This window comes from Pelmatolapia mariae, linkage group LG6 (genome assembly GCF_036321145.2).
Source record: "Pelmatolapia mariae isolate MD_Pm_ZW linkage group LG6, Pm_UMD_F_2, whole genome shotgun sequence".
Lineage (NCBI taxonomy): Eukaryota > Metazoa > Chordata > Actinopteri > Cichliformes > Cichlidae > Pelmatolapia > Pelmatolapia mariae.
The window spans coordinates 39753960-39778011 of NC_086232.1; the positions used below are offsets into that span (position 1 = coordinate 39753960).

At 42.6% G+C, this 24052-nt stretch overlaps 2 protein-coding genes and 2 non-coding genes across 4 annotated transcripts; 2 read left to right on the forward strand and 2 right to left on the reverse strand.

Annotated features, from left to right (window-relative positions):
* Positions 1 to 1391: 1391 nt before the first annotated feature.
* Positions 1392 to 7836, reverse strand: LOC134628760 (mastermind-like protein 3). The gene is made up of 2 exons (XM_063475515.1): positions 7157 to 7836; positions 1392 to 3703 (listed from the first exon to the last, which is right to left on the reverse strand). The coding sequence occupies exons 1-2, from the start codon at positions 7535 to 7537 to the stop codon at positions 3536 to 3538; spliced, it is 549 nt and encodes a 182-aa protein (XP_063331585.1). The 5' UTR covers positions 7538 to 7836; the 3' UTR covers positions 1392 to 3535.
* Positions 7837 to 17033: 9197 nt separating this feature from the next.
* Positions 17034 to 17107, forward strand: trnai-aau (transfer RNA isoleucine (anticodon AAU)). Its single transcript has one exon. It is a non-coding gene; the product is annotated as a tRNA-Ile (tRNA).
* Positions 17108 to 17417: 310 nt separating this feature from the next.
* trnaq-cug (transfer RNA glutamine (anticodon CUG)) lies at positions 17418 to 17489 on the forward strand. The gene has a single exon. It is a non-coding gene; the product is annotated as a tRNA-Gln (tRNA).
* A 197-nt stretch (positions 17490 to 17686) lies between these two features.
* exosc9 (exosome component 9) lies at positions 17687 to 22677 on the reverse strand. The gene is made up of 12 exons (XM_063475516.1): positions 22553 to 22677; positions 22248 to 22342; positions 22039 to 22158; positions 21182 to 21284; positions 20945 to 21082; positions 20729 to 20811; positions 19684 to 19816; positions 19023 to 19111; positions 18768 to 18914; positions 18286 to 18452; positions 18104 to 18179; positions 17687 to 17996 (listed from the first exon to the last, which is right to left on the reverse strand). The coding sequence occupies exons 1-12, from the start codon at positions 22616 to 22618 to the stop codon at positions 17933 to 17935; spliced, it is 1281 nt and encodes a 426-aa protein (XP_063331586.1). The 5' UTR covers positions 22619 to 22677; the 3' UTR covers positions 17687 to 17932.
* Between the last annotated feature and the right edge of the window lie 1375 nt (positions 22678 to 24052).

The window sequence follows — 24052 nt, forward strand, 5'->3', positions numbered from 1 at the left end:
AGCAGCAGTGGGGGTGGTTGAGTCTGCAGCCGATGTTGAAGACTGCCTCATGGCTGAATCAAATCTGTTGAAGAAATGATTCAGTTCATTTGCCCACCTCACATCCCTCCCAGGCAGAGAGTTCTGATGTTTGTGGCCTGAGATTGTTCTGAGGCCTCTCCAGACTTCACCAACGTTATTTTGCTGAAGCTGGTTCTCCATCTTCTGCCTGTAGCTGTCCTTCCCATTCCTTATCAGTCCCCTCAACTCTCTCTGCACCCTTTTCAACTCCTCTTTGTCTTTGGATTTTAGATACTCTTCATCTGGAAAGGATCCGTTACATTATAAATGACAAACTGGAGGACTTCAATGAAATCTTGAGGGCACTCACTGAGTATCTGGAAACTATGAACAAATGAGAGCTACTATGTGGACTTTACCCTAGATTATATTTCAGTGATAGCACTCTGGGATAAGAATAGAGTCTGGGGAGGGAGGGGTGTGTTTTTTGTTGGGGTTTTTTGGTATTTTCTACTGTCTTGATGGTGTGTTTTGTTTTTTGTTGGTTTTTGATATTTTATTAAATAAATAAAGATAAAGATATAAAAACGAAGCGATGTCAGCCCATGGGGCAATTTGTAATCGTTACTTGTGCTTCACAATAAAAATATCTGAAGAGAGAGAAGTGTGATAGGAAGTTGTTTGCTCATGAATGAAGCAAGGCATGATGTTCCTTCACATCTAAATCCATCCACTCTGTTAAAACCGTTTGAGTGGTAATATGTGTAGGTTTCTTACTTGTGTTCAACTGTCAGACAGGGTATATGATATTATTGAAGTCATTTGGAAATGTTTGATGTGTTTTATATGTCAAAAAGAGTCCAATCCAGGCTAATGTTTGTGACACCTTTCTGTATTTTGTATCATTTCAGTTTCACTTTTTTTGCATGAAATCCTTTCCAAAAACAACATGTGCCTGTTCCTTGGAGGAAGTGATGCAAGAGAGAGTTTAGCTGGCTGTGAATATCGATATAGGACATGGGGTCACATTGGGTGCAACAGTACAGATGATTTGGACAAACGAATGAAAGCTATACTCGACGATCCCGGGCTGAGTTCCTAGGAAAAAGTCAAGAGATACGAGTCCTTGCTGCGCAGATATCTCAGCCTCTCGAAACAGAGTCGGGACAGGGAGCGTCAGGTGACTTTCCACCCATCGAGTGACCCCAATCGAGCAGCCAAACTGAGCCGCATTCAGATACGTCAGAGCCGGTCAAATCAGCCGAGATGGTGTGTTGTGTCACAAATTTTAAAAGATCGTTCAAGCACCGCTCAGGTTAGAAGGAAGTTGATTTCTGCGTCCAGATGTCAATTAAAATCAAAAACACAAAGATCACAGGAGAAGAGCAGAGTTATATGCCAGTGGTTTTATTGAAAGGTCAAGTTCACCAAAACATAAGAAAAGCAAAAAGCTCCCCTACGGTGTTTGCCGTGAGCACATGCAGATCAAGAACCAACACAAACAGACAACAGCGCCCAAAAAACTACCCAGTGTACAGTCGACCCATCTTATATAGGGTCAGTTTCCATTCTTTGTTTTTTCTTGGTCCATATTAAATTTGAACTAATAAGTAATGTTTCAACTCTACAAATGTCACATTACCCCAATTATCAATGTAATATGTTCATCAATACTTTTCCCCAATCAGTTGTTAATCCTACTTGCACTTTGTTCCTTTTTTTAAAATCTCCAACACTCATGACGGTCAGGCACTACTCCATAACTTTTCTGAGCGCTATTCCCACACCTTGTCTTCCATCATTTTTAATTGGGTCCCTTTGTCAGTTTTATGGCCAAAGTGAGTCAAAAGGCTGCAAAACTGCAGTTAACAGTTAATCATCCTGACACTTTTGTCGGGTTTTGTTGCCAGAAGTAGGCTACTGTATTTGATAAGCAAAGGTTTTTCTCGACTTCAGACAGCTGAGGCAAGAAAACAGAATATCATATCAATATACCATTTCAGCTATAGGAGGGCTGTTAACAACGTGAGACAATGAAGATGAGCAGAGAGTCCCAGGTGAATACTTAGCAGTGCCAGGTTGAATTAACCCTATGTTTGGACTTTTCACCGTTGGCCATAACACAATCAAAGGTTACTTATTATTCCTAATTGCTACACTTTCAAACAGTGTTGTCAACATGTGCTCATACAACAAGTGGCACAAACTTTATTAATATAATTGTAGATATGATTTGACCTAAATATATGGGTCTTGTGATTTCACATGCAGGTTAAATGCTTAACACGGTGAAAATTCACAGCATTCCCCCCTGTGGTACCTAGAGGTACCACTTCAAATACCCCTATGAATAAAAGATAAAAGTGTGCTGTTTTTTTTGCTAAAATATGTCAAAGCAAGCTTCATATACTACTTCTAATAATTAATAATTACACTAAATTTCTAAAGCAGGGGCTGTGCAAGTATAGCATCCAATTTATTTAAGTTAAGAGTTCTGTACCATACACCTTACTGCAGAAAGTTCTCTAGACCTCCAGTCTAAGGTGTGTAGATTGTTCATCCGCTCTTGTAGCGCACCCTGCAACTACAACATGAGTATCATTTTAGTCATTGTAACAACAAAGATAATACATATGGCATGATACGGTACACATTCTTCTTGATATATATTTAAGGCACAGTATATGGGTAAGGCATAACATAAGCTTATCATTTTATTCAGGATACAAGCGATGATTGGCAGCAGAACAAAGCAACATTTTAAGCCAGACATTCAGTCCTTTGTTGAGCTCAGTTCTTCTCTGCTGGGTGGCTATGAAAGGCATTGATTCCACCACCCCCCTGTCTGGGAGCCACGAGATGATCAGTATTTAATTAGAGCCTTATATTCTCAGCAGTAAGCCTCTGTATTTCTTTAGCTTGATCCCCTATGGTGATGACGGATGTCAGAGCTGCTACTCAGCTCCTTCATCCTATTCTGTAAGTGAGTGACCGGAGCTCTGACTGGCTGGTTGTGGACAAGCTCGGCAGGGGTCCTGGACTGGTATCAGGCTAAGCACGGCTGATTGAATACTCTACTTTCCCTTCTGATTCTGCCATTACTGTTTATCTACATAACCTAAAGCACAAAAATTAGTAATATTTAACAAACAAAAATCCTTTGTCCATGCCGCTATGTTTTTCTCTAACTGGTCTGCATTTATATGACTACATAAGTTTAAGTTTGTTTGATTTGTGTGTGTGTGTGTGTGTGTGTGTGTGTGTGTGTGTGTGTGTGTGTGTGTGTGTGTGTGTGTGTGTGTGCGTGTGTGTGCGTGTGTGTGTGTGTGTTTTGTTCTTTCCTTTATTTCGGTGTAACTCAGAAAGGGGTGGGGACATCACAACCCTCATCCTGCCTGGGAGTGCTACGAGGAACCTTATAATGTGATTCTCCAACTGGTGTATTTTCATCTTTGATTCCACTCCCTATGGCGATGTAATTCAGCCAATCGTTGAGTGACTCATAGTGATTCATATCAGCATAATTCTTTCCCGATTAAGGCTGCTGAGCCTTAATCAGGAAAGAATTATGTCCCACTGTCCCATCAGGCTGAGCAGATGACGATGCTGAACAAGTGTCAAGCATTCTCATGCGGCTCTCTAGAGACCTGTCCACTTCTTGCGTCTGCCATGTTGCATCTCTGTCCGCAGTGGCTCCTCTCACCTGTTGAAAGATAACTTTTCTGGTCAGTTGTTGCAAATACCTTCCCATCTCATTTTCCAGTTGTTCTAATAAAGGACCTTCATAAGGGCCTCGATAATATGGGAGGGGCACTGGCCTTACCATGAGCAGCTCATGAGGACTTAAGCACATAGTTCTGTTAGTGTGAGATCTCATACACATAACAGCTACCGGAAATGCTTGTAACCAACTTAGCTATCACGTCAGCTATGATTTTGGTGATTTTTGCCTTGATGATACCATTCTGACGTTCCACACTAGGGGTGGGTTTCGATAATCGATTTTACGATTAAAAACAATTTTAGCTTGAAAAAAGCGATATTGATTCATTATATCCTGAATTGATTTTTGTATGAGGTAGAGTTTGTAATGGTCACATGACCAGAGTTTGGTTGAGAGCACAACCATGGCGTGGTGGAGCTAGCATGGATACAGAGCTACAGATGCATCTACAGCCTCAACGTTAATGTCATTCTGCATGTGGTCCAAGAGGCGCACACGGTATGGTTTCATTTATATTGTTTGTATAATGTTGCATATGTGTTCTACACTGGTAATAAGAGGACATTTTAGTGATATCCATTATTTTGCATTTTTTTCTGTTCTGCTTGCACAAGACTGTTCATGGACACTGATATGAGAGACTGATAAGCTCAAAACATTTATGTTGTAAACTTTGTGTTTCTTCAGTTTTCACGGTGTCTGAAGACAATAAGAGTGAGAGAGAGAGAAAAATAAATTTCCGAAGACATCAGTATGATGCGTGGCCATTCTTTGTTGGACCCCTGTAGTTACATACACTTTAGTGCACAGATTCAGTTTGTATAGGTTTCTATTTTCTTCTCGGATTTCACACAACTCAGGAAAAATAGTTAACACATAATGGGCTTGCACTGACATTATTATGAATGAAATGTGCACTATTTGGAAGCAGCACGCCCCCTCCCCTTTCGACAGGTTCCGTGTGAGCAGCAGCAGCAAGGAGGCGCACCGAGCGCCCTCCCGCTCGCTTTTCGCATATATGTGCGTGATAAAATTTAGCGAGCAACTTTTATTTTGCCGGTGCCATGATGCCGCCCTGGGTAACGGGGCATGTCGCCCATATCAAAAAAACCGCCACTGCGTCTGCCTACAGCAGGGGTCAGCAACCTTTAACACCCAAAGAGCCATTTGGACCTGGTTTCCACGCAAAAGAAAACACTGGGAGCCGCAAATACTTTTTGACATCTAAAATGAAGATAACACTGTATATATTGTTTTTTACCTTTATGCTTTGTGTGAACAACTAAGGTGTGTTGCTTATGAAATCCATGAAGTGCTACAGAGAAAGTTACATTTTATTTATGTAATTAACACATTTTGAACTCTTAAAGAAATACAACAAAAGGAAAGACACCAACCTGAACTAAAATGATCCATGTAGCAAACAAAAACTGTTGTGAGCCGCTACCCTTATATCGCCTTTGGGCTTTTGGAGCCTTGACCTGACTTTTAAAAAAATAATTGAGAAAAAAGCACTATGCTGCTGAAAAATGAAAAATAGATATTTGCAAAATTCTGCCTAAATATGTATTTTACCTGGTTAATGTGTGTGGCGGGGCGTGGTCTGCAGCGCCGCTGCAGGGGAGGCGGACGCACCTGAGCAGCACCCGCAATCAGGCCCCACCGCCTTAACGTCTGTGCTCTCTATGCTGTTGTTGGTGTATGTCGGGCTGAAAAGCTACAGCCGGTTGTATGCGTACAGCAACCGTGTGTGTAAAGTGGTCAATAAAGAGATGCTGAAAAGCGTGTTCATGGAAACATCGTCGGGTCTGCCGTGATATGTTTACAATGGGACTCCTGAACCTCTGCGCCTATCCCATATGCGCACAGCGTCTGCAAATCGGGGCTGTACGAAGTCACTTTCATCTTTACGCAGGACTGTAAGCTGTCATCTGTGAGGCGTGAGCGGTGTTTGTTTTTAACATAGTTCACGGTGGAGAACAGCCGCTGACATAATGTGAATCCGAAGATCCATAATTGGCCTACCTGGGGTTGAAAGTCTCGATAAATGCGCGGCGTTTCGGCGGGTACAACGGCTTCCGCGAGTGTGACGCTTAATTTGAGCGATGAAAAAATAATATAATATAATGTTATTTTTATATTTCAATATCACAATAATCTTCCAATTTAGAAGTACAAGTTAAAAAAAGAACTAACATAAATAAAATACACTTCAGCCAAATACTTCTAATTTATTTTCCCAAACCGCGGAGCCGCACTATAAGGACTAAAGAGCCGCATGCGGCTCCGGAGCCGCAGGTTGCCGACCCCTGGCCTGCAGCCTCTCTCACACAAACAGCCAAACACCGGGAGTGAAGATCTCTCACCTGAGCAACAAAAACAAGATCGTTCACAGCCTGGACAGCCACGAGCAACTCACCAGCCCTCCATATGTTACCACTGCCCCCTACCAACAGGAAAACACCCTAGCACCCCTATAAAACTCACTGTGACTGTAATGACAAATGACAAGTGCAATATCTTCAGAAGGACATGCAGCTATTGAGGTAATTGCTAAACATGCATTCACGAGCCAACCTGAAGAGCTAGGAGTTAACGACAGTGTAACAAATGTTCACAAACTACTGTGGCATTCATCTGAAGTCAGCTGGCAGGTTGCTTTAAGTCCGGGGGTGGCTTTGATCGTGTGTGTGTGTGTGTGTGTGTGTGTGTGTGTGTGTGTGTGTGTGTGTGTGTGTGTGTGTGTGTGTGTGTGACACTGGGGACAGACTGCAGATTTTGAGAGTATGTGACAAAGGTTACAGTGCAGGCTGGAGCATTAACTGCTGCTGCTGCTGCCGAGAGCAAGGAAGCAGTGTTGCAATGCTAATGCTCCTGTGTGTTGCAGAACAATTTCCACCCAAGAACAAGAAAGGAGAAGTTATTTTCATGCAAAAACAGCGCGAGCCATCCTCCAGAAGTTACTTACTAGTTTCAGAACCTGACAACTGAAAGTACCCCCCCCCCCCCCCCCCCCCCCCAAAAAAAAAGTAACAACAAAAAAACTTTCACCCTCCCCTTGAGCAAGAAGACGCACTGATCTCGCAGAATAAGATCAAATATCAGTTGTCAGGCTTCTCATTTCCACACAGGGCACAATCCAAGCCCCAAACTGCAGCCTGTTGGCTCCAACGAGGGCCCGGACTTCTTTGTAAACAAAAGAACTTGGAGGAAAAAAGTGGAGCGAGCGCCGAGAAAGAAAGCAGCGATTAGCGAGCATGTTTTCAACAAGTTTTCTGAGTGATGAACAAGAAGAAGCTGTGCAGCTTGCGGGGGGTTGGAGGGGAGAGAGAGAGACTGGGGAGCAGAGATGGAGGGGAAATGAGCGAAAGTGTGTCGTGTTTGTGTTTGTGTGTGAGTTGTCGGTGGCCGTCGCCGTCAGCTCGTCCTTACCGCTATGAGCGTGTTATTCCTCTGCTCCGCGGAGGACGCAGAGTCCGGGTCCAGCTGCTTGCTCTGGGGCTGCTTGGTGCCGCTGCTGCCGCTGGCGGACTTTTTGGCCCTTTGCTCCAGACTCCGCTGGTACAGGTTGACCGTGTCCCTGCGGTCTATCTCCATCTGCTCGGCGTAGGCTTGCTGGTACCTGGTCTCCTCGGATATGTGGTGTTTCCTGCAGGCCTCTATCCGTTGCCTCAGCCTCTCCACCACCGTGCTGTGCTTAGGTATTCCTACCACGCTCGCGGCGGGCCCCATGCTCGCGTCGGCCGGGTTCATGCTGTTGTTGATACAGATACTGCCGTTGGGTCCGGCAGCGGGGGAGGCGAAGTCCCCCATCACGGGGCCGAGCGGCGGCTATTTTGGAAGAACTTTTCTCCCAGTTAAGCTCAGCGCCACCGCCGCCACCTCCTCCTCCTGTTGTTGAGTTGGGGGGAAAGCGCACAAGCGCCTTCGGTAGTCCGATTGTGAAGCAACCAGATAGTAGGACAGACGGCGCAAAACCCGGATATGGGAAGCAGTGGCGGAAGTCTCTGGTCACTGCCTGCCACCTGCCCCCATCACAATAATCAGGTCCGCTTCTCCACCATGCCAGCGGAGTGACATCAGGACAGGAGTTTAGTGAAAAGCAGCTAAAGGCTGTGCGAAGAGCCCGATGGTGGAAACCAGGAAAACACGGAGTGGAATTCACCAGGGGACATGTGGGTTAGCAGATTGTAACCCGGGGGAGAAGCACGCAAAGAGACAGAAACGGCGTTTAGGGGGTAAAAAGAAACGCAAGACTATACAACACTCAAAATAAGCCGCAAATATACATGAAAAATCAAAATGTAAAATGTCTTTCAAATACTAAAACTCCCCAGAAACGAGTAGGAAAAAAACCCCAAACACAATAGGCAGTTTAAAAATGTCATTAAAATCAGCCAAAGTTTCAATTTAGCTTCTGCTCCTGCAGGGGTGGTTGGGCTTTACTGTTTGGAGATTTATGAATAAATAATTATCGTTTGATTCTTGCGCATAAGAGCGCATCATACCAGATTAAGCAGTTAATATATATAAATGTAATATAAAAATGAGTACAAAATATGGACCAATGGTGCACATTTAAATGACTTTTAAATGTGCAAAGTGAGATCTTTTCAGGGGCTGGTGAATCACCGCTGAAAGAATTTAAGCAGGAAGTGAAAATGATGACATAGCCGTTTTATTCTCAGGCCTCTCTTTCATTAAGATGTTTGCTGGTGTGCTTCTTCTTAAACATTCAGATGTTCTCCTTGTTATAATATAAGAAAGAAAAGGTTTATCCAGTTACATTTAAAGACCCTTAGTATTACAGTTTTTCTCGATTGCTTAAACACTATAACCAATCTTTTGAACTAAAATTTCAAAACCATAATGCTATTTTTCAAAAACCACACCCGTTTCCCTGAACTATAAACACTATTCCCCTGCTTTAACACATGAGTCAGATGTGGTGAACTGTTACTGCAAAACTCTACACACAAATCCCTACATTTTTCAGTGCTTACACCATGTGGCCATTTAGAAAGCACTTGCATTCAATAATGTTAACTTAAGTCAGCACAGCTTGAGCTCAATTAGCACACAATTAACCAAGTGGAAACACTACGAGTCAAAATTTATCACACATCAATCAGAAATTCATTCAGGTTTGAAACAATGGATTCAAAGAGATGCAAAGGAAGAGGTTGAGGAGGAAAAGGAGGTCTAGGACACCAAGGAGGAGGTGGAGGAACATAATTGGCCATTGGGCTATTGTAAATGTCCCTGGTCAGCGTGGAGGGAATGTCACTCTGTGCACAGCCATCAGCCAACGAGGGGTACTCCACCGCCATGCCGTACTAGGACCCTATAACACTATGCTTCTCCGTGCTTTTCTTGATGGTCTAAGACAACATATGTTCCAGCTGGACTACAGTGAACCAGCACAGCCAGAGCAGCCTCACTATGCTGTTGTTTGGTGTAATGTCAGCTTCCATCACACTGCTCTGGTTCATGACTGGTTACCAATAACCCAAGGTTTTCTAACATCTTTCTGCCTGCATACTCTCCCTTTCTAAACCCAATAGAGGAGTTATTTTCGGCGTGGCGGTAGAAAGTGTATGACAGAGAACCTTATGTCCGTGTTCACCTCCTCCGGGTCGTGGAAGAAGCCTGCCTATACATATCAGTAGATGCATGCCAGTGGTGGATCAGGCATGCAAGAGGATTTTACCCCCGCTGCCTGGCCAGGGCCAATATAGCCTGTGATGTGGATGAGATTCCCGGGCCTGACCCAGACCACAGACAGGATGCTGAGGTGGAATAATGTTTTTGATGTGTGTTGTACTGTATGGTACATGAATAAAAATGTGCCACTGTATGTACATTGGATCTTTTGTGTTCATGATGTGAAAAGATTTTTGAGGGGAAGAACCACAAGCAACATAACTTGCCAGTTTTTGAAATATTGTTTTAAATTTATTGCACCAATGTGTAAGACTATGTTGTAGTGTGTGTGTTTTTGAGGCCTTGTGTGTGATGTCTGTGGGCAAAGTTTGTTTTTTCAGCAAGAGTGAATGGTTTTGAGTGTAGAGCTTAATTTTGACCTGAAAATACAGTGTTTGGGAAATTGGGTGAGACGTTATGGATTTGTGTTTACTGTTTTGAGAATACGAGGCATAGTTTCAAGAAGAGTGTTTAAGCAATCGAGAAAAACTGTAATAACAAGTGCTGATCCACTGAACTGGTGACCATGTAATTCCTGTCTTCTTATCACTTTCCAGTATCTGACTTCTCATGCTCAGTGCATGTCATGAATCACAGACATCTTTGCATATTTCAGTGACACATGACCATCCAAGTTATAATCACCAAATTATGAAGCCAACACTGAAAAACTACAGGTCCCGTGATGGCCACTTAAAAGTGGCTCCAAAAAATAAATAAATAATAAAGAATTAAACATATTCATAGGCTTGTACATATGAAAAGGTTTATGCTCCAAAGCTAATTTGCTTCTTCAAAACAATTTATCAGCACATTTTCATCTCTGGAGCCTCAATTAGTGCAGTTTTGACACACAGCATGTCCTTTGGTGTGTGTCCCACTTTTTTTGTCACTTTTCTACATTCACGACTACATTTTGACCTGCATGATGTTTTCCTAACCTAAGAGTGTTTCATTGGCTAAACCAGGGGTCCATGCAGCTTATTTGTAGCTTCATCTGTATGCTTGATCCACAGCTGGACTTCAGTCATCAGATGGACAGCTCAGGTTGAGCTGTTTGGAGGCCATTTGGAGAGGCAAGGTTGAGCTGGTTTGGACATGTGGAGAAGAGGGATAAGGGATGAACTGGACAGAATAGAGCTGCTATGGTCAGACTGACAACACAGAATCCTCCTACACCTGTCTTGCCTGCACAGTGGCAAGAGCGGTGGTTTGCACATCTTCAGCACCTAACCTAAACTAGCCTAACCAGGGTGACCCACAGTCTGATGCAAGTGTTGCAGGATGGAAGCGACTGTGTGGTGCTCCTTGCACCAGATCTTGCAGTTGTTCCAGTGACAACAGCTGGAGCATCAGCTATGTGTATACACTGAAACAGACCGAATGATGATGATGATTGAAGCAGTATCTGGTCTGTGAGATGCACCCATGTGGTCTGTGGATTTACCTGGTTAACCAAGCTGCTAACATTATCTGGTAGTTACTGTTAATCTGTGGCTCTCTTCCACAGCGTGTCTGTGTCGTGTCTTCCTCCCCTGACCCCAAACGGTCACGGCAGAGGACCGTCCCTCCCTGAGCCTGGTTCTGCTGAAGGTTTCTTCCTGTTGAAAGGGAGGTTTTCCTTCCCACTGTCTCCAAAGCGCTTGCTCATAGGGTGTCACATGATCGATGGGGTATTCTCTGCTTTTGCTGTACTGTTGTAGGGTCTTTATCTCACAATATAAAGCGCCTTGAGGCAACTGTTGTGATTTGGAGCTATATAAATAAAGCTGAATTAAATAGTTTAGCATTCGACCCTTATGTCCAAATATGGCCACATCTGGCATCAGAAAACCAACATTTTGGCAGCCAGAATGCAAAAAAATTAAGACTTTTAAACATGACCTGACAAACCAGTGGGTGACATCCATCTTTTATATACAGTCTACACACTCTGTTCTTCTCTGAGTCTTTCTTTCATTATCTGTAGTTCTCATCATGCTGATTTATGTTCAAGGGGTCTCCATTCCAGTAAGTTTGATTCTAATTGCTACCATCATACTTTTAAATTTGAGTGCAACCTCATCATAACAGCTTTGACTGGCAGCTGCAATCACGGAGAAACTTGCGAATCTCTGTTCAGGAATGGCAGATAGAGCGGGGGTGCCTAGAGGAGGGCCAGAGTTAACATTACAAAACCACAACTGACTTTTTTAACCTGACAGCCTGAGGTGTTCTTCAGTAAAGGCCCCCACTTTTTTGGTAAGTTAAACGTGTTTGTAAGCTAATCCGTAACTAATGTCCTTTATATTTCAGTTTGTGATGATTCTGTTTGCTTTTTAATTACAAGGGCTGCCCTCAGATTCAGACCTCAGGACCACCCAGTGACAGCAGACAGATCACCCAACATGTTCACATGTGAACTGCAAAATTAACTGATGAAAACAGTACAAAGGTTAAAGCATCACATGTGCTGTCAGTGAAAGCTGCAGCTGTTTAGTTGATAAAGTTAAAGACAAAAAGTCAAAAGGATTAATCACCCATGTAGCTGTGTCATTATATACCAGCATTAACAGGACCTCAGTTTGTTGCTTCACAAAGCTGCTGATCTCAGACCTGCACAGCTTCTGTTTTAAACACTGAATGTACATGAAGACCAAATGAGATTTTCTCTGACACAATTAAATGAAACCTGATGAAGGTCAAAGGTCGTCACTTGTATGTTGAACTAAAAACTGGTGATCTGGAATTATTTCACAGTTTTTTGCTAATAGTGTGTAATTTTTTAACATAAAGTAATTCAGAGTCATTCATACCAGAGTGACCAGAGAGCATAATGTATTTTAAATATATAACTTTCTACAGGACTAAATATAATATCCTTACATAAAAGTTCAGAGCCTCTGAGGATTATCCAAGTATTTATAACGTTACAGAACATTACACAAACCAAAGGTCTCCATCACAGTGTTCATGAAATGCTGCTGGGTTTATCCATCTTCTTGGGCGGGCCTACAGTGGAGCTCTGAAGATTTCCCAGTGAGGGAGCTGGTGGTGAAAATCATGAAGTCCTCCTTGACCCTTGCGATGAACTTCAGTCTTCCCGATGTTTCTGAAATGATGCCTCTCTCAGTGGGTCAACAGAACATCTGGAACAGGACAGCTGAAGCAGCTGAAGAAAGAAAGGGAAGACGTTTCTCCAAACCTGTGTATGTAGGTAGTTGATAACTGTTGATAACAATATGGACTCTATTATGAAAGGAAAAAACAAATTACAAGAGAAATGTGAGTGTGGGGGACATGAATGCTGAAAATCATATAGTAACACTGAAGCCTGTGGCTGCCTGCAAATGCTGGAATGGACTTTTACCATAGATAGGTAGATAAGGGAAAATTTAGATCCTCATTCAAATGACTTTACTCTTCAAATGACCTACTTTAGAGTGATTCAGTTATTCCTCAGATAAAGCTACAAAGAAGGACACACACACAGTCAGTTTTTTCTTCCCCCTGTTGCCAAAGTGCTTGCTCACAGGGCGCCATCTGTGTTTCTTCGTTTTCACTGTATTACAGTTTTTCTCGATTGCTTAAACACATTTCTTGAAACTATGCCTCGTATTCTCAAAACGGTAAACACAAATCCATAACGTCTCACCCAGTTTCCCAAACATCCTATTTTCAGGTCAAAATGAAGCTCTACACTCAAAACCAGTCACTCTTGCTGAAAAAACAAACTTTGCCCATAGACATCACACACAAGGCCTCAAAAACACACACACTACAACATAGTTTTACACATTGGTGCAATAAATTAAAAACAATATTTCAAAAACTGGCAAGTTATGTTCCTTGTGGTTCTTCCCCTCAAAAATCTTTTCACATGATGAACAAAAAAGACGCAGCCAATGTACATACAGTGGCACATTTTTATTCATGTACCATACAGTACAACACACATCAAAAACATTATTCCACCTCAGCATCCTGTCTTTAGTCTGGGTCAGACCAGAGAATCTCATCCACATCACGGGCTATATTGGCCCAAGCCAGGCAGCGGGAGTAAAATCCTCTTGCATGCCTGATCCATCCCTGGCATGCATCTACTGATATGTCTAGGCAGGCTTCTTCCATGGCCTGGAGGAGGTGCACACGGACATAAGTCTCCAAAGGTTGATTCTGTTCATCTGGACATAGCATTTTCAGTGGGAGAAACATTTCGTCACTCATCCAAGTGACTTCTTCAGTGACTGCAGGTTTCCTCAATCTTATAAACAATACATTTGCATGATGACTGAAACCAGCCAACTGTAGGAACAATGGGACCCTTGAAGAAAGACAGATTATGCAGGCAGAAAGATGTTAGAAAAGCTTGGGTTATTGGTAAACCAGTGATGAACCAGAGCACCGCGATGGAAGCTGACGTTATCCCAAACAACAACGTAGTGAGGCTGCTCTGACTGTGCTGGTTCCCTGTAGTCCAGCTGGAACATATGTTGTGTTAAACCATCAAGAAAAGCAAGGAGAAGCATAGTGTTATAGGGTCCTAAAGTGGTATGGCGGTGGAGTACCCCTCGTTGATGGCTGCGCACATAGTGACATTCCCTCCATGCTGAACAGGGACATTTACAATAGCCCGATGGCCAATTATGTTCCACCCACTTCTTCTTCTTTTGGTCAGGTTAAAACCTGCCTCATCCACAAGGATAATTTCATGGGAAACAGGCCGTCCTTCAATCTTAAAGATTCTCTGCAAAACACATAACACAGTAGAATAAATCACTACCCTGAACTACAGTTCAAGAATGCACAAATGGCAGCATAAACTGCCATGCTGTGATGGAACACAATACTTCATACAATATCAAAACTCATATTCCACTTGTTGGTTTTTCACTCTGTCAGAGTTTCGTTCAAAAGGGACGCGGTATGCCTGTTTCATCCGGAATTGGTTCTTTCGGAGGATGCGGACAATCGTGGAGAAGCTGATGGCATTTATCCCTCGAAAATGATGATCATCCTCAATCACTCTCCTATGAATCTCTCACAGGCAGATTACATTATTGGCAATTACCATGTTTACAAGCTCCCTCTCTTGCTCCTCCTACAAAAGCTTTAACCTGCCTGCCGTCTCTGTCCTTCAAAAGCAGAAGCACTCATTTACTGTAACTGTCAAACGTCCTTTTTACAGGAAAATATGGACACATACTGAAACTCAAGAAATTGAGTTCAGTGACTCAAAATTTATTGTACAGAGCAGTCTCACGGCAAGTACACCTCCCTGTTTTCCTCCCTGAAGGTTCTGATGATGGAGGCAACAGTGAAGTGACTCAAATTTGGCTCTGCTCATTGCCTAGGCTCCCTCATAGTCATACCATGGACCGAGACCGCTTGTCTCCTTGCCCTTGATCTTCCCCTTCCTTGTAGGCGCCATCCTAGACCACCACCTCCTCCTCCTCCTCCTCCTCTTCCTCGACCTCCTCCTTTGCATGTCTTTGGATCCATTGTTTCAAACCTCAGTGAGCTGACTTTGGCCCTTTTATCTATCCATCAAAGTTTCTGATTGGTGTGTGATAAATTTTGACTCCTAGGGTTTCCACTTGGTTAATTGTGTGCTAAATGAGCTCGAGCTGTGCTGACTTAAGTTAACATTATTGAATGCTAGTGCTTTCTAAATGACCACATGGTGTAAGCACTGAAAAATGTAGGGAGTTTTGCAGTAACAGTTCACCAAATCTGACTCATGTGTTAAAGCAGGGGAATAGTGTTTATAGTTCAGGGAAATGGGTGTGGTTTTTGAAAGCATTATGGTTTTGAAATTTTAGTTCTAAAGACTGGTTATAGTGTTTAAGGAGAAGAAGATAAGAAAGAGACAAAAGAGACAAAAAAAAAGGTTGAATACAGTTTGTTCCTCAGTGCCTTCATTTGTTCCCAGAATCAGTCTGTGTGTGTGTGTGTGTGTGTGTGTGTGTGTGTGTGTGTGTGTGTGTGTGTGTGTGTGTGTGTGTGTGTGTGTGTGTGTGTGTTTGAAGTGGTATATTTCCAGGTTGCGTAAGGGTCAAACTGTCTCTGGGGCCTGCTGTGCCACAGGTGCTAGAAGCCATCGCCGGCCACTTACCATCCCACTCGACATCATCTACCACCCTCCTGTAAACTTTGAAACGTCGTGCTGCGTCTGCCTTCTACTTTTCATCGAGGGTTTTGTGAGGAACAGCAGCTTTACTGTCACCAGCCAAGTTTAGCTGGCAGTGTCATCCTTTATACTCTGTGAGTGATAATAAAACAGATCTGAAATCAGCAGAAGCAGCCCTCGGAGAGAGCTGATGAGGCAGTACTCTGAAGGGAAAGTTTGGATTATTACCAGACTTTTTCCTGTTAACGACTCTCCCTTTCCTGTGAAAATGTTCCTATAAATGTCACTTTCATTGCAGCTTTATGGGGGCAACTAAAAACTACACACACCAAGAACAGGAGTTCAACTCCAAACCTGGCACTTCCTCTGAAATGTTTCCACGATCAGTGGTGAAATATTTCAGAGTCTGCAGGGCAGCAATGATCCCCTGTGGATGATTCAGGCACTTCACAGTTTTATTTACATTCATTTGTCCCACATTTATCCTCTGATCAGTATTTGTCAAGGTCCCTGCTGCATTTGTTATCTGGTTTCTCCTGCTTTCTCAGTAATCTTGCTTAGTGCTGTCACATCTTTAACAGTAATGGTAGTTTTGTATTTTGATTATTTCCAGTTTTACTTTAAAGATCAGGACAATCATGTGTCTTATTTTGGTTTTACTTCATGCTTTTGTTTTTTCCTTCCTTTCACCTGCACTGGACATGTGTTTTATGCGTTTGTGCTTCTTCTGTGGATTCCTTTTGTGTGTAAGTCCTTGACTTTGTGAAGTTTTTGGTTCTTTGAAGATGATGAAGCATTTTGCTGCTTCATCATCTTGCATTTGGCTCCTCTTTCCAGGTTTCCCTTTAACACAACTGTCAAGGTCCAGGGATGGCTGATTTTTTTTCTCCAAAGCTACACACTGTTTTATTTCTATTTCCAGTTTTTCTGAATGCTTAAACCATAACTGTGATTCTTATAGCACAATTTCTAAAACTATTAATACTTATGGCAAAACCACTCACTGAGTCTGCAAAACTAAAAGCACAAACACTGCTTTGCACACAGTTTGCCATTTTGTAACACACACTTTTGCACAACTGTAGGTACAATCCACTGCACAGCACTCTTTTTGCGGAACTGTAAACGCAACTCACTGCTTTACACTCAATTTCCAAATCATCAACACACTCCTAGCAAAACTATACACATTTATGGCTATTATTTACACTTTTTTGCCAACTGTCTGGCACACTGTCACATGTGAAAACTGTTTTAGATCATTAGTTCACTTTGCAATCGGCCTAAGCACCATAAATAAGCTACAGGTAAGCTGTCCGTGTGGAGTACAATGGAGGGAGCAGGAAGAGTGAGAAGAGTGAGAATTAGAGGAGGCCGAAGAAGAGGACGTGGAGGTGAAGAAGTAGGACGAAGAGGACGACAAGGACAAGGAGGTGAAGTTAGAGGAAGAGGACAAGGAGGAGTTATTTAAGTATACCTGATAGGCGATTTCAACGTGGCCGGTTAGCTCAGTTGGTTAGAGCGTGGTGCTAATAACGCCAAGGTCGCGGGTTCGATCCCCGTACGGGCCAACTTTAATTTCTTTTAAGTTGTTTCAAGCATTCTTTCGCTAATACAAACATCTGGTCATCCGGCAGTTTTCTTCCACTTATCGAGGTCTTGTTCGCATGCTAGTCCATATCAGGGCTATCTCATCACAGATATGCTAACTAACTGAAGCTAACTTGCTTAGCGAAGCAAGAAATTTTTTCTTTTCTTTTTAGAAAAACTGTATCGTTCTCAGTGAGGAAAAGCAGTTTCACAGACTTTAACGAAATGCGTAATTGCGTTCACCATTATGTTGTCTATATCTATCAAACTCTCTCACGCTGTCACAACAGTGGTTCCATGGTGTAATGGTTAGCACTCTGGACTCTGAATCCAGCGATCCGAGTTCAAATCTCGGTGGAACCTGAACTTTTACTTCTCTCCAGCTGCTACTGCTTAACTTTATCATAACTGTAAATGTCTTCCATTGACATCACGTGCTTACTTTAATCAGTTTACACATTGAAACGATGTTAGGATATTTACAGATTCTCAGTTTGCATTTATCATTCATAAAACCCATTAGATGAAGCCAGAAACGCTGTTAGAAAAAAGCTATTTAATTTTATTTTTAATCGACGTAGGAAATACATCCCTGCAAACAAACTGAAATATAAAAGTCTGGTGTGCACAGATGAAATATCTTTTAACATTTTCACTTTCTGTACATTTGTTTGAAACAGTTACAAACATCTAATGTTTTGTTCCTGAGCTGCAGTCACTTCAGGTAGGACTCGTTGAAATCCAGCTCAGTGTTTATAATAAAACTTTTTGACATTTTGGAACAAATCTCCATCTGCAGTCGTTCCTCATTTTCTCTGCCGTTTCTTGGATGCTGCTCCCCCCTTCTGGTGAGACTTGGAGCCTGTATTTCTGAGAGCAATAAAAAATGAATTAAGAACAACCACATCAATATAAAAATAATATTTATCTGTTAATTACATTGACTGTATTCATTAGAAAATAACAGCTGTGCTTACTTTGGTTTTTCTGGCACCTCTGGGTTTAGTATGACCACCTCCTCCTCTTCACTGTCTGATATCTCAACCACATCTCCTGTAAGACAACAAACTCTCAGTTCAAGCACATTTTTATTAATTTCCTCTAATCAGCAAACATCACTTTTACATCAAACTGTCCAAATAAATTAATAATAAACCACCTTCGCCCACATCCATCTTTGTCACTTCTTCCACTTGCTCGTCACCACTGTTGTCATTTTTTTCCTCTTCATAGTCATCTTCATCATCCTCCTCCAGTCCCCAGCTGTTCTGCAGCCCCTGCCCCACCTGTCCAACACCAGGGACTGGCACCACTGGGGATGGCACCCTAGCACGTGTGGTTAAGGAGACTAAGAACGAGGAAGTGAACACATTTTCTTTGTTGCTATCATAGACTGTATATAAAATCTGGATGTAGTCATTTAGTTATAAACCTTAAAAATAAACTTCATGTTGTTGACTTAAAACTGCCATTTAAGACCACTAACTCATTACAAAAGCATTTATAGACGTAACAAATCCAGTGAAAAGTGGCATCTGTTTTTAGCAATCGCCCCCTGCTGGCCATTTGAAAGAATGCCATAACACTGTGTCCCATTTTTTATATGCTTTATATCTAAGCTTGTAATTCGGTTCAGGATACGTCTGAGGTGCAGCTTCGCCCTTCTGGATGATGCCATTGGCTGTTTCTGTCACATCTGTCATCTCAACCGGAGTCTCGTCCTTTTTCAGAGCTGTGATTCGCTCCTGTGGCATGGACTCTGCAAATCCACACTTTCCACCGGCCTTCCTGTATTTAAAACACACATTTTTTTTTCTTAATTTGTTTTTAATTTAGCTTCGAAAATGCTTCTAGTTTAAGACTGAAGTTTGGCAGTGAGACTAAGTCTCTGCTCACCTGGCTTTCCTGTCATTCAGCAGGGCTTCACTGATGAGCTCTGTGATCTCGGACACTTTGACACCAGCTATCTTACTGCACCTCATCACCTTCAACAAAAGACAGAAAAAAAATCTATTACTCTGATAAAGAATTATTGTACTGAACAGTTATTTCACCAACATATCAGCCAAGCACTGGTATCTGTTAATTTTATAGTAAGCAAAAAAATCATTTGGGCCTTGTAATATTTCACTGGCAGAGGGATGAACTGATTCAATTATATTCCAGCAGATTTTGGGAGCAGCCTGTTTCAAACAAAGCTGAAGATCAGACAACTGGACAATGATCTTAATTAAACCTCATGAGCTACAGGTTCTGCCATGATGTCTACAGACCTCTGTGGCCTAATCACAGAAAATCTGTGGACAGACCTCAGCAGGGAGTGTATGCAACAACATTTGCAGGACAAATAGTTGGAAAACTCCAAACAAGAAAGACTCTCTGCTGCTGCAGATACCTTCAGCACATGTCATATCTCCCATTCATAAGTCCTCACAAAACTTTGCATTTTGAAAAAAAAAATTGAATTTTTGCAGTAATTAATTTCTTAATTTATGCCTTTTGGAAATCAGCCCATTTTCACTCACTCACAGTAACAAAGAGCTTTTAAGGAGCTCACCTGCTCTTTAAGCAGCATGATGCCTCCGCTGGACTGGATGGAGCAGATCTCCCTGTGTTTGTTCATGGCGATTACCAACAGGCCATCCATCACTCGCTCCTCCCGCTCACACGGGTCCACCAGCAGGTAAGTACTGCAGAGAAACAATGAGGAAGGTTAATGTTCAAACAAGTGGTCACCTGCAGGTACTCAGAAGGTCAGCAGAAAATAAGTGGACTGTTTTAAGAAAACAGCCCGAGATCAGTTAAGTTACTCCCCTGATCGCCTGCATGTTACTACAGTTAAATGCTGAGGCGGGATCAGGTGACCCTGAACACTCACTCAGTTGTGCCGCTAAAGTCAAATTTATATTCACTCTCACTGGCAAATTTATTAGGTACACCTCACTAGTATCAGGTTGAGATGATCTGAGTTTTATCATGTGTGCACTGATCATAAAGATGGTGAGCAACAACCCTCAGGCAGGCTGTGGGGTTGAAACAATGCACATTTGGTCCTGAGGAACCCAGAGTTTCCCCAAAAAAAGGTCCCTCACAATATCACACCATCACAGGCAGGGTGGATTCATGCTTTCACATCGTTTACCCCAAATTCAGGCGCTATCATGCAAATGTCACAGCAGAAATCAAGGTGCTGTCAGACCAGGTGATGTTTTTCCATGTGGGAAAGGTCCCAGAAGATCAGGAGTTTCTGAAATACCCTGGCCCGTGTAACACCAGCAACCACGGCACTGTCTTCATGCCTCAATGCACTGAGCTGCTTAGCAAGCTGCTGAACAGGTGTACCTAACAATGTGTCCGGTGAGCGTATACCACTAATACTTTTGTCTTCTCTCTGTCTCCTGCTTTCCCCTCACTCCCCAGCTGGTCGTGGCAAGCTGATGAGGGCTGCCCTTCCACGAGTTTTGTTCTGGTGGAGGTCTGAAGTGACTCTCTATAAACACTACTGAATATATTGAGTTAACTAAAACCTGCTGCACCTGTAAACATGACATTAAAATTCTGATAAACAGAAAAAGAAAATCTTGTGAGAAGCAGTGTTTTACCCTTGTTGGAAGAAGGCGAAGCTGACGCTGATGGGCATGTGGTAGATACTCAGAGGAATGGGGTCTCTCTCCTCTGGACTGTACTGAAGACAGAAATTTAAAAAAAATTACAGCTAACATAAAGCAGAATTCTCATGAAAACAAAAACATCATCACTTTTCTCCCAGCAGGTCCAGGGAAGCTCAGACACCACCCGCTGTGGTGCTGCTGACTCACCACTGTGACTTCCTGTCCCTGGGCGCTGACGTCAGGGCGCCTGAAGTGGCACAGAGCGGTGATGGCGGCGATGCTGGCAGCATCCATCAGATTTCCATCATTATTCAGTGTGTGAACATCCACCCTGATCTGCCACACCTAGAAACCCGCAAGCAGGCACCACCACCATCATCATCATCAATAGATAAAGCTTCTTTCTGTCTGTCGTGTGTGTGTGTGTGTGTGTGTGTGCATTACCTTTTCTCCAGACACCACACACAGAGACTCTGTATCGATGCACTTGGAGTTTCTCAGGCATCTCTCCAGCTGTCTGTTTAGCTTCACTGACAGCTCAGACTGTCTGGAAACACAGAAAACCCCACAGATGATTTACACTCTCTGCACCAGCAGTCTATCTAAATGAACCAGACAGCCCCAGGGGACGACCACTACTCAGAAACTTGTTGTAATTAACAATAACTGCACAGGTCATCTATAATTCACCAGCTATCATTTTCCAAACACAGAGGTCCTCTTACATATTATTTCCATGTAAACCAGAATTGTTGGTAAGCTAAGGTAGCTACAGTAGATCAACCCTTAATTACCTCACTTAGAAGCCAGGAGCAGGAGACACATAGATCAGATGCCCAAGCCACCATAACATAAGGAACTAGCTGAGAAGGAGTAGCAGCTGTACCCTGTGCACCTCCTGAAAGAACGAGCTCCACACCCTGTCTCTACGACTGAGCACAGACTGCCTTTGGAGGAGCTCATGTCTGTCGCTGGCATCCACAATCTCAGTCACTATCCACAGCTCGTGGTGACATAGATGGACAGCTATCGTTTCATGGTAACCTTTCTCCGCCACCAGTCCTTTTATCAGTCTCCCGCTGCATACATCCCCAACCCAGTCGGTACTCCACCCTCATCCAACTGAGAACCACGGCCTCAGAACATGGAAGCTTATTATGGATGCTTTCCAGTCACCAGATCTCATTAAATTCAGGAACAATGTCCCTACACTCCATAGAAAAAAAACCCATGCTTATTTCTTTATATTCCAGCGAACATAAATGAATGAGCTGAATTCAAAGAGTGAGGTTCGTCCTCACCTTCCCTGCTCAAATCCCGGTGAGGCCATCGGGGACAGCTCGATGTTGAAGAACATGATTCCTTCATTCGGTCGGTTTTCTTTAGGAGCCACCAGCTCGCACGACACCTGCGCCATGACCCTGCGGGGAGCCGTACAGTGAGTACAGAGCTCAGTGTACACAGATGCTCAGTTTGACACACGATTGCAAACATGTGGCTGCAGCTTCACCTGGTTTGTCCCAGATCCACAAAGCAGCACCCATAGTCAGTCCCAAAGCTGATCTTAATCTTCCTGTAGTCATAGGTCTGCCGTCCATCCAGGCGCTGAAGGAAGAGAACAGAAACATGACACATGAGTGCGGATGAAAGCCTGTAGGTGTGCTATGGTAAGGCACTATAATACACATCAATCCTCTCTAAAACAGAGCAACGATGCCAGGATAGGACACTGATATATGTCCTTCATGTTAAATCCTCAGGCTGCGCGCGTGCACACACACACATATAACAGCGCGTGCTGATTATCGCACCCACCTTTTTCTCTTCGATGGCTTTAAGCAGGAAGTCCCGCTCGCACTTGGACAGCGGTGTGTCCTTCATTCTGTTTTTGTTATAATATACTGATCTGATTCACCGTTCCAAAAAGCATGTGGCCGCCATCGATGTTTTTTTAACTCTAACCCGGAAGTGCAGAAGACACGTGAACGTAAAAGCGGCTAGAATTTTTTTTTTTAATAATTGGCGTATCTCAAATTATTAATATTAAGTATTTTATTAAACTCGTTTAAATTCATTTAGAATCTTTATTTGTGTCGTATTTCATTATTTTGATATGTTGGGCGTAGAATTTATTGATAAGGGTCTTTTATTTTGAAATCCCAGCGCGGTGTGATAGTTTGATGCCTTTAGTGACATATTGAAAGCTTGTCCTTTATAGCACTCAGTAGCTGCTTTTTATTGCTTTGGAGGAATTTGGAAATTTTGGAAAACACATCACAAAGCAATAAAAAAATGGGCAAAATGTATTTAGTATGAGGAAATTCCATTCTTTAAATGTTGTTTTATGTTATGCATTAAAAATAATAATAAAATTCATGTTTTGTCACTCAGTTACACTGAAATATATTTGATAGAAAGGTTTCACTCAAAGAAGGTAAAATTGTTAGTCCTTTCTAGGCTTTTGTGAATGGAATTAAGCTCAATATTAGTAGATATGCGGCCTCACAAACTAGAAATAAATGTCAATATTATGTGTAATAATATATGAATATATGCTGCATGTAAGTTTTCATATATCTCCTTCAAAATTGTCTTTTCAGCACAGCAGACCACCTGCTTTCATCCCATCTTGTCCTTAGCATCCTCCTTTGAAACACCAACCCTCTACATGTCCGCCTTTACTACATCCATGAACCTCCTCTGTGAGCATCCTCTTTTCCTCATGCCTGGCAGCTGAATCTTCAACGCCCTCCTCTGCACAAGTCCAATCTATCCCAGCCTTGCCTCTTTAGCTTTGTCTCCAAACTGCTCCAAAACTGACTTCTCCCTCTGATGTACTCATTTCTAATCTTGTCCATCCTGGAGGCTCACAAGGAAAATTTTAGCTTGTTTAACTCCACCTCCAGCTCTGCTTCCTGTATTTTTATCAGGATCACCTTCACAGCAGGTCTCATATCATCACAAAAGCCTTCACTTTCATTCTTGCTACTGTCTTTCTACCACAAATCATCACTAACACATGCCTAAATCCCCTCTACCTGCACTCTCTTCTTCATGTGTTGCTTTGGATGGTTGACTCTAGCAATCAAAATACTTTATTCATTCAAGAGGAAATTATGTTATATGTTATATTTAAACTAATCTACCTTCACTAGCTTTGGTTTCTTCTGCCTTCACTATTAGGTCTGCCTCCCTGTTCTAGTCTTGGTTTTCCCGACTTTCATTCCTCTTCACTCCAGAGAATACCTCCACCCTTTCAGATTCTCTTCTCACTCCTCCCTACTCTCAGATCACAGGTTAATCTGCAAATCATAG